The 10991-nt window shown below is 44.1% G+C and overlaps 1 protein-coding gene across 1 annotated transcript in view; it reads right to left on the bottom strand.

Moving 5' to 3' along the window:
• LOC125121889 (putative ankyrin repeat domain-containing protein 20A2) overlaps nt 1–1452 on the bottom strand; it is a 65481-nt gene extending 64029 nt beyond the window's left edge. The window contains exon 1 of the mRNA XM_047770200.1: nt 1235–1452. Coding sequence (XP_047626156.1) covers nt 1235–1452 — 218 coding nt within the window. The remainder of the gene's footprint in view (nt 1–1234) is intronic.
• Between the last annotated feature and the right edge of the window lie 9539 nt (nt 1453–10991).

Raw genomic sequence — 10991 nt, forward strand, 5'->3', positions numbered from 1 at the left:
TCCCTATATCCAAGGGTCACTTACAGATGTACAAAAAGCCACTTTTCCCAAATTGCAAATTAAAGGTTTTTTCCCTTGTTTTCAATGACTTCTCTATAAGTGATGATATATATATATATATACGTATGTGTATATATATATATGTATATGTATACATATCTGTCCGATACAACTCTGTTGTAAATTTTGTAAAGGCCATTGTGTTTTCTTTTGTTAATCTTATTTTCTGATAGAGCGGGTTTAAAATTTTTCATGTTATTAAATCAACCTCTAAAATTCTTGCATTTGGAGCCATTCTTAGGAAGGTCTTTGTCAGCATAAAAAAAGGTATGAATAGGCATTTGTGTCTTCTTCTGATACTGTCCTCACTTTCCATATTGAAATATTTTTATTTCTCTGCTCCTCCACGATGCAGAAGTTCCAGGGCCAGGGAGTGAACGGATGCCACAACACTGATCTGAGCCACAGCAGTGACAATGCCAGATCCTTAGCCCTCTTGGCCACCAGGGAACTCCTCTATTTGAGGGGACTTCTTCCTTATGTGTCCTCAGGCCATGCCTGCAGCATGCAGGCATCCCTGGTCCAGCTGCCACTGGGATTCAATCCCTGGCCCTAAGAAATGGCACATGCCATGGATGAAACCAAAATAAAATAAAAATAAAACTACAGATATAAAATTGTGTACATTAAAAGTAAAATACTGTTGGAGTTCCTGTCATGGCTCAGGGTTTAACAAACCAGACTAGTATCCGTGAGGACGCAGGTTTGATCCCTGGCCTCACTCAGTGGGTTAAGGATCCAGCACTGCCCTAAGTCACAGATAGGGCTGGATCCGCCATTGCTGTGGCTGTGATGTAGGCCAGCTGCTATAGCTCTGATTCAACCCCTACCCTCGGAACCTTCATATACTGCAGGTGAAGCTCTAAAAAAAATAAGACTAAAAAACAAAAGACAAGAATAAAAAATAAAAATGAAATACCGTTTATGTTGAACTCTGTTTCTATAACTGCAGGTATTCATTCAGTAAAATCACTTTAAAACCGTCAGTGAAGTGATCTTTAAGGGGAATTATGGGCAGTTTTGAAACCAGCTAAAGCTTCTGCTTTTGGTGCCTATAAACCTACTGGGCACTAGACGCCCCCTAGATGTCCGTGGAGCCTCTGAGGAAAAACTGACAGGAGGGCTCCTCCCAGGTCTGCCCCCACCCTCGTCCCCCTCCTGGCCACCTGGTTACCTGTTCTTCTTGTCTTTATCACTGGGGCCATTTTTCCTGAGCAGCAGGATCTGCTGCACTCTGGCCACATCGCCCTCACAGGCTGCTCTGTGTATCTTCCCGAGATCCTTGTCTCGGACATGGTACCCGGGCAGCTGGTTGACTCCACTACCGCCCTCCCCAGAGGAGCCGGCGGACAGCACAGTCGTCTTACTGCCGAAGCCAAAAAGCTTCTTCATCTTCCAGCCAACGGGCTTCAGGCACACCACACCTCCCCCTTGGCTTTTCACCGCGTCCTGAGCCCAACACAGGCAAGCGCTCTAGGTTAGCACCACTGTCTCGCTCAGAGCCAAGTGGCAAAGTAGCCAGTTTAGAATCTTTCAGCTCAACCGCCAGGTATCCAGGCAACGCCTCCGACCCCCCAGGCACGTGCGGCCTGTAGCGGGAGGGGCGGCAGGAGGCGGGGCCAAAGACGCTAGGAAGATGCCTGCACTGGATTGGTCGCCTCAGGCAGGGTGCTTTTTCAAACATGAGGCCCAGGAGAAAAGCAGTGCTAGGCAAGGAGGTGCCTCGCTGACCTCCTCTCTCCGGGTTCCAGGCTAAAGCCTACTCCATACAGGGAATCCTTAAAACCATGCTTGTCAATTGCCTTGATTGCTCCGCAGGTTTCTGCATTTTCTTTGTACTTCATTTGCACTTTCGTTGTCGATTGTACCTTCACAGAAGTTACTTAGGAAATTTAGTGATCTGGGAACTTTTCTAGCCTCTCTCTCTCTCTCCACTTTTTTTTTTTTTAAATAATAATCTTAGGAGTTCCCATTATGGCTCAGTGGAAATGAATCGGACTAGTAACTATGAGGTTGTGGGTTCAATCCCTGCACTCCCTGGCCTCGCTGAGTGGGTTAAGGATCTGGGACTGCTGTGAGCTCTGGTATAAGTTGCAGACATGGCTTGGATCCTGTGTTGCTGTGGCTGTGACACAGGCAAGCAGCCATAACTCCAATTAGACCCCTTCCTGGGAACCTCCACATGCCACAAGCATGGCCCTAAAAAGAAAAAAAAAAAAGAAAAAAAAATTTTAGGAAAGCCTTGATAAATGATTTGAAAGCCAAAGCCAGATTGCTCTGACTGCACAATTTATGTAATTTCTACTTCCAGATTCTGAACACCCTACGCCTGAGAAGTAAATTCAGACGTAAATTTCAAACAGCTTTACGCAAGTCAGTGTATGAATCTGCGGAGAACCAAACTCCACTGTTCTACTTTCCTTGTTAAATTCAGGAGTTGTTTTATCTCCATATTACTTTAATTATTACTGATGTCATAAGAAGAAGAAACACACAGGATATTACTTAGAAATAGGGATAATAATTTGTACATATACATTTAGCATATACATACATAATAGAATTCCTATAATATGCATATCTTACATATATATCTCATACATATTATAATGTATATTTACAATAACTTACAAGTCAAACCACCATAAAATAGAAGGCCCTTTGTTCTGCAAGCATCTTTTTTTTTTTCTTTTTTTGTCTTTTTGCCATTTCTTGGGCCGCTCCTGCGGCATATGGAGGTTCCCAGGCTAGGGGTCCAATCGGAGCTATAGCTGCCAGCCTATGCCAGAGCCACGGCAATGAGGGATCCGAGCCGTCTGTGACCTACACCACAGCTCACAGCAACGCTGGATCGTTAACCCACTGAGCAAGGGCAGGGATTGAACCCGCAACCTCATGGTTCCTAGTTGGATTCATTAACCACTGCACCACGACGGGAACTCCTGTAAGCATCTTATTAACAAGGGTTGGTACAAGTTGAAAGCCTTGGAAGCCAGCTGAATTCTTACATGGAGTGAAAGGAAAAGAGCTCTTCGGGAACCCTGGAAGGAAAAGTAAGAAGAAAAGGAGAGAAAATTCCAAGGCTGGGCCTCACCTCCCATGACCCTCAAAGCTTCTTCCTGCATGTTTTTTCTTTTCATTTAACAACTGCTCCTGTAACATAGAGCAGTTCCCTGGCCATGGGTCAAATGGGAGCTTGAGCTGCCAGCCTACGCCACTGTGATGGCAACACCAGATCCTTCACCCGTTGAGGGAGGCCAGGGATCAAATCAGCATCCTTGATGTCTCATAGTTCCAGAGGCTGGAAGTCTAAGATCAAGACACCAGCAGGACTGGTTTCTGGTGTGGTCACTCTTCCAGACTTTACAGAAGGCTGTGTTCTCCCTGTGTCCTCACATGTCCTTTCTTCTGTGTACAGGAAGAGCGAGCGAAATCCCTGGGGTCTAGTCCTCCTCGGAAAGGACAAGGAGAGCCCCACCCTGTGACTCATTTAAACTTAATGACTTCCCTAAAAGTCCTGACGCCATGTTCAGCCATACCGGGGTTAGGGCTTCGACCTATGCATTCAGGGCAGGGAGAAAGCGGTGAGTGAGGGGCAGGGGCAGGGGCAGGGGGCAGGGTGGGCAGGGAGGACAACACAATTCAGTCCACAACAGTTCTGTCCCTCCCAGAGGTTTTGCAGATTTGCTAGAGAAAAAGAGAGGGGATATAAAATGATAGATGTTCCCACTGTGGCACAGTGGGTTAAGAACCTGACTGCAGCAATTCAGGTCACTGTGGAAGTGAAGTTGATCCCTGGACTGGCTCAGTGGGTTTCAGGATCCAGTGTTTCTCCACCTGCAGCACAGGTCACAGCTGGAGCTCCGATTCAATCTCTGGCCTAGGAATTTCCTTATGCTGCATTAATTTAAAAAAAGAACAAGAAAGGAGTTCCCGTCGTGGCGCAGTGGTTAACGAATCCGACTAGGAACCATGAGGTTCCACTGCCCTTGCTCAGTGGGTTAACGATCCGGCGTTGCCATGAGCTGTGGTGTAGGTTGCAGACGCGGCTCAGATCCCACGTTGCTGTGGCTCTGGCGTAGGCCGGTGGCTACAGCTCCGATTCTACCCCTAGCCTGGGAACCTCCATATGCCGCAGAAGCGGCCCAAAGAAATAGCAAAAAAGACAAAAAAAAAAGAAGAACAAGAAAGAAACATTAAAATAGTTCATATTCTTGGCAAGCTGACTCACAACAAAGGTTGCCAAATTATATTAACAACTGCTGACATTTATGCATTGGGTACTGTGGATCAAGCCCCGCTGTAAAGACTTTGCACATGTTATCTTCATTAAGTCTCCAAACAACTCTTCAAAATAGGTATGTACTACTGTTATCCTCATTTTGGAGACAAGGGACTGAGGTACAGAGAAGTGAACTGACTTACCCAAGATCACAGGGCCAGAAGGTGACTGAGCCAGGAGTCCAGAGTTCACACAGGCATGGAAAGGAAATTTACGGTTATCAAAGGGGAAAGGAGGGAGGGATAAATTTGAACTTTGGGATTAAAAGATACACACTACTGGATATACCATAAAAAATAAGGACCCACTTGGGAACTGAGCATAGGGAACTATATTCAATATATTGGAGTAACCTATAATGGAAATGTACTTGAAAAAGGACACATATATATGTGTATGTGTGTATACATAAATATACACACACACACAAACATATATAGATACATAGAAATGAATCGCTTTGCTGTATACTTGAAACATTGTAAATGAGCTAAACTTCAATTAAAAGTAAAAATAAAAATTTTAATAAAACCTAATAAAATATCCAGAGTCCATGTGCTTAACTACAACACTAAAATACAGGCAATATAAGGAATGTTTTAAAGGCAAGAGTGGGCCCTTTCTCAAGAAGTAAGGAGCGTATATGAATAGGAATAACCTGAGGGGAATCACCAGTGATGGCTAAATGAAGGGTGTAGTTGGACTAACCAGCAGCTCTGCTCTGTTTCAGTCCTCTGAATGAGAATTTTTTCATTACATTTTCAAGCGCCTCCGAGGCCTGGAAAATGTCCATTTCTCCAGACCATAACAATGGACTTTTCTTTCCATGTAGAGGAGCAAATCAATAAAAATCTTATTAAGCAAGTACATCTGAGCACCCAGGTTGCTTCCTGCTATGAGCCTTGCAGTAAGAGATAGAAGCCTCTACAGGTAAGCCTCAGCAAGTCCTTTGTCTGCAATGGAGCTTCCTCTTCTGGAACACAAATACTGTTTTGTTTTGTTTTGTTTTCCTTAAATAATCAACTTTTGTCCTTTCCAGGCAGAGCTCCTACACAACCCGCCCTGCTCCTCTTTCTTTAACTGGATTTTGGGAGAACTGCTCTTCTTAGGGACCTCCCCTGGAGAAAAACCTGTTTCTTGGGGATCAAAGTGGTTAGTTACTTTCTTCACCTGGATCCAAGGGAGGAGTAGGGTCATGTGGACACAGGTATAAACCCACCAGGCTCACCAAATGAGGCAGTACAGGGTGCTCCACTAGATCAAAGGATGCTCCTCTGGAAAACCTGGACATGGGGTTTACAGCTTAAGAAATGGCTTTGCAACCAAATTCAGAATGTGGCAAATTCTTCAGGACTTCAGACACAGTTTTTAAGCTCCCCCATGGCATGAGAAGAAAAAAGGAAAGAGTGAGGGGAAGGTCCAAGTGTCAAAGAAACATAAAAAGGATCTAAGTCACATCACCTTATACAGTGTTTCAAATAATAAGAAAGTATATAAGAAAGAAAGTAGTCAGAAAGACTGTTTAAGGATTTGAGGAACTTTTGTTGGGTGGGTTATATGGCATTATGGTTATGTGAGAGAATATTTTCTTCTTTTTAGGTGTCTCATGAAGTACTCCATGGCATCATGACTCAAACACTTGGATTTGCTTGAATGCCTTAACATATCTTAGCTTTAAAAAAGGAAAGATGACTGATGAAACAATTATGGCAAAGTGTTGATGGCTACTGAGGCGGAATACCTGGTACCTAGGGGTTTGTTATACTCTATTTTGTAACATTTGGAATTTTTATAAAAACAATTTAATAAGGGAAAATTAAATACTTATATAAAAACATGGGACTAAGTTATGGGTAAAGAAAGTGTTGGAGTTCCCGTCATGGCTCAGTGGTTAACGAATCCAACTAAGAACCACGAGGCTGCAGTTCGAACCCTGGCCTTGCTCAGTGTGTTAAGGATCCGGCATTGCCTTGAGCTGTGGTGTAGGTTGCAGACAGGGCTCAGATCTGGCATTGCTGCGGCTCTGGCGTAGGCTGGTGGCTACACTTCTGATTAGACCCCTAGCCTGGGAACATCCATATGCCCCAGGTGTGGCCCTAAAAGGACAAAAAAAAAGTATTGTATATTGCTCCATCTCCATTCTTCAAGAGGACTGTTTGTTGCGCCACGCAGGTTGGCCAGTAGAGGGCATTGTGTATCGTGGTTCCTGCTGGCCTATAAAAGATTTCAGGATTTTATTTTCTTTCTTTTTCTTCTCTCTCTCTCTCTCTCTTTTTTTTTTTTTTTTTTCGTTTTAGGGCAGCACCCGCAGCATATTGAGGTTTCCATGCTAGGGGTCCAATCGGAGCTGTAGCCACAGCCTACTCTAGATCCACAGCAATGTGGGATCTGAGCTGTGTCTGTCTGCAACCTACAACATAGCTCAGGGCAACCCTGGATCTTTAAACCACTGAGTGAGGCCAGGTCGAACTTGTGACCTCAGAATGCCAGTCTGTCCTCAGGATGCCAGTCCGGTTTGTTAATTGCTGAGCCAGGACGGGACCTCTGGATTTCATGATTTTCATAGTCCATATTAGCAGCAAAGACAGATACGTCACCAACCTGGTCTTCCTATTAGCTGATGTCATGTCTGCCAGCTCCTATTTTCATTTCTTCAGATATAAAAGGATTCTTGCTGTTATGAAAATTACCAAATGCACACTCAAGCAGAGGTGGGTACAGTAAACCTGCACATTCCCCATCACTGCTCACCTTCAACAATTCCCAGCTTTCTGCCTTTCTGGTTTCATGTACCCACTGGCCCTTCCACAACTATTATTTAAAAAAAAATAAAAGAGTATTTTAAAGGAAATCCCTGATATCACATCTAACCTATAAATACTTTCATAAGAATCTCTATCAAGTTAGAACCCTTTCGAAAAACAACCTTCATGCCCTACTCACTTAAAATTGAAGTCATAAGCATCTATATAATTTTTTTTCCCTCACCTCAAGTTGCTGTTAGCTGTGGCCTATGTCACAGAGGTTGCTCAGATCCACCTTTGCCTTGGCTGGGGCCTAGGACTCAGCTGCAGCTCCGAATCGAACCCTAGCTGGCAAACTTCCACATACCACAGGTGCGGCCATAGAAAGAAACAAAAATTGCAGGAACAGAGAGGTCTCTATCCCAGGACCTTTGGCAAAGGAGCCTCTGTGACACACGCCCCAAAGAGAGCAAGACCAGCTTGCAGGCACCTGGCTGACTTCAACTACAGTTGAGTGTGCTGGTTAATTTCTTGTGTTAACTTGAACCAGGCTGAGGAATGCACAGAGAGCATTTCCAGGTGTAACTTCAAGGGTGTTTATGCAAGAGATCAGGATTCAGTTGGCAGACTGAGTAAAGAAGGGAAGGAGAAGGAGAAACGAAGAAGACGAGAAGGAAGGAAGAAGAAGGGAGAAGGAAGGAGGAGAAGAAGCAGCAGCAGCAGCAGAAGCAGAAGCAGCAGTAGCAGCAGCAGCCCCTCCCCATTGGGGGTGGGCATCATCATCCAATCCCTTGAGGGCCTAACAAGAACAACAAGGTTGGGGAAGGGTGAATTCTCACCCTCTGCTTCAGCTGGGAAAGCATCTTCTTCTGTCCCCAGACAGCAGCTTCCATGGACCTTCACACTCAGACCAGGACTCACACCACTGGCTCCCTGGTTCTAGCCCTTTTGCTGTGGACTGGAACTACACCACTGTCTTCCCTGGACCTCCAGCTTGCAGACTGTGTGAGCTAATCAGTCACGAGAAGTCTTTCCATTTTTCTAGATTGATCCTCTTGGTTCTAGTTCTCCAAATGATACAGTGAGATTCCAGGCCACCTGGGCCCATCAGCCAGGAGATTGTTGCCTAAACAGAAGCCCTGCCCAACCCTGGGTTTTGTCTTGTGCCCCATCATGTTAGAAAAAATACTCAAGCTTCCTTGGCCTCTTCATAAATGAAGGTCTCTAAAATTGGGGTGCAAAGGCTGTGAGGGACTCACATGAGCAACTGTCACCGAAACAGAGCTGTGAATAAGAGGTGTGATGAAGCACCTCTTCAAATGGCTCTTTTGCTTTCCTTGGGAAGCCCAGTCCTCGCACAGATGGAGGGCACCCGCCACCCCCATGCTGGTTAGAGCCATGCGGCATGCAGCCCATTCTGACCCTCCCAGCCGTGGACCTTCTCCAGCACTGTGCATCACATGTCACTGAGCACGCAGTGATGCCCTCATCGCTCATGGTCCCCGGAACTGGTATTCATCCCTTCTCCACTGGTCCAAAGACCAACACACCTCAAAACTGACCCTGTTAAGACAGTCCAGCACCACTTGATACCAAGGTGGTAGCCTTTACCTTTTGAAGCTGCTTCATTATGTTTTGAAGGAAAGTCCTGATGCCAGTCTGATGGCACTGGGGATCACATCGTGCAACGGTATGTGTATGGAAGGTCTTTGAAAACTAAAACATGCTATGGGAGAGCAATCTAAGACATCAAAGTGGGAGGGGTCAAGTTGATGTGTAGGACACAATAAGAGAAAAGCCTGAATGAGAAGGAAGTCTCTGTGTTTGATCTGGCCGCCGAAATTTCTTATTGTAATGAGTAGATGAAAAGGGCATTAAAAAGCAGTCCACAAACATAAGCAAAACATTCTGACATAAATTGTACCAATACTTTCTTAGGACAGTCTCCTTAGGCAATAAAAATAAAAGCAAAAATAAATAGTAAAATTTACAAGCTTTTGCACAGCAAAGGAAACCGGAAACAAAAGGAAAAAAAAAAATTCTATAGACTGAGAGAAAATATTTGCAAATAATATGACCGACAAAGTATTAACTTCCAAAATACACAAACAAACCATACAACTCAGTAACAAAGAGCCAAATATCCCCACAGAAAACTGGGAGGAGTTCCTGCTCTAGGGCAAGGGGATTAGTCACATCTCTTAAGAGCCAGGATGCGGGTTTGATCCCCAGCCCAGCACAATGTTTTAAAGACTCTGGTGTTGCCACAGGTGCCCTGCAGATCATAACTGGGGCTTAGGACAGTTCACTGGCCAGGGAACTTCCATCTGCCTCGGGGTGGCCAAAAAAGGAACAAAGAAAAGAAAAAGAAAAGGGGGCAAAAGACCCCTAAATAGACATTTCTCCAATGAAATACAGCTCAACAGGCACATGAAAAGATGCTCAATGATGCTAATTATGAAAGAAATGAAAATCAAAAGACAATGAGGGTCACCTCACTCCAGTCCGAATGACCATCCTTCAAAGTCTATAAGCAGGTATTCCCTGGTGGGCCAGCAGTGAAGGCCTCAGCATTGTCACTGTTGTGGCTCAGGTTACTGCTGTGGCCCTATCTGATCCCTGGTCTGGGGAACTTTTGCATACCATGGGGATGACAACCCCTGCAAAAGTCTGCAATTAACAAACACTAGAGAGGGTGTGGAGTAAAGGGAACCCTCCTGCACTGTTGATGGGAATGTAAATTGATGCAGCCACTATGGAAAGCAGTATGGAGGTTCCTTAATAAACTAAAAATAGAGTTGCCATATGATCCAGCAATTCCATCCCTGGGCATCTATCTGGACAAATTCAAAAAGATACATGCACCCGTATGTTCATAGCAGTAGGATTCACAATAGCCAAGACATGGAAGAAACTACATGTCCATCCACAGATAAATACATAAAGAGTAAGAGATATATATGCCACATACATATATGATACACACACACACATATATACATATATACACATATACATACATACATATATATATATATTTATATATTCCTCAGCCATAAAAAGAATGAAATGATGTCTTTCCAGCTACATGGATGGATCTAGACATTATTGTACTAAATGAAATAAGCAAAAGGCAAATACCATAAGATAGCACTTATGTGTGGAATCTAAATATCACACAAATAAACAGTATCTATGAAACAAACTCATGGATATGGAGAACAGACTTGTGGTTGCCAAGGCGGGGGGTGTTGAGGGAAGGATGGAGTGGGACTTTGGGATTAGCAAGTGCACACGAGTATATCCTACACGATGGATAAGTAACAAGGTCCCACTGTACAGCACAAGGAACCGCATGCAGTGCCCTGTGATTATGATAATGGAAAGGGATATGGAAAAGAAGGCATATGTGTATAACTGAATCACTTCGCTGTACAGCAGAAATTAAAACAACTTTGTAAATCAACTATAATTCAATACAATAAAGGAAAAAAATTTAAGGTACCCTGAACAGCTGCTCTGATCCCTCCTAAGACTGAGCACCCGCCATCATAGAAAAAAACACCTACAGTGTCTGACATAACATGATGTATTTGTCCCGGGTCGGAGAGAAAATAGGATGCACCTCTGCACACAGAACAAGCAGAGAATTTTAGCTTTTCTTTTTTCTTTTTAAGTAAAGAGTAAGTGATTGTCCATAACGCTTCATCTCACTCTGTGATCTTCAATTCCCAACTTGGTAGCCACGAGGTATTTTTGGAACAATGTCTGATCTCTTGATATGTCTATTGCTACCAAGGATTCAGAAATATACACAAACTCCTACAAAATGAAGAGCCAAAGGACCAAAGCTAAAATGATTTCATCTGGAACATGCTAAGGTCTGACCCAGGCTGGGGATACTC

This window comes from Phacochoerus africanus, chromosome 3 (genome assembly GCF_016906955.1).
Source record: "Phacochoerus africanus isolate WHEZ1 chromosome 3, ROS_Pafr_v1, whole genome shotgun sequence".
NCBI classification, from domain to species: domain Eukaryota; kingdom Metazoa; phylum Chordata; class Mammalia; order Artiodactyla; family Suidae; genus Phacochoerus; species Phacochoerus africanus.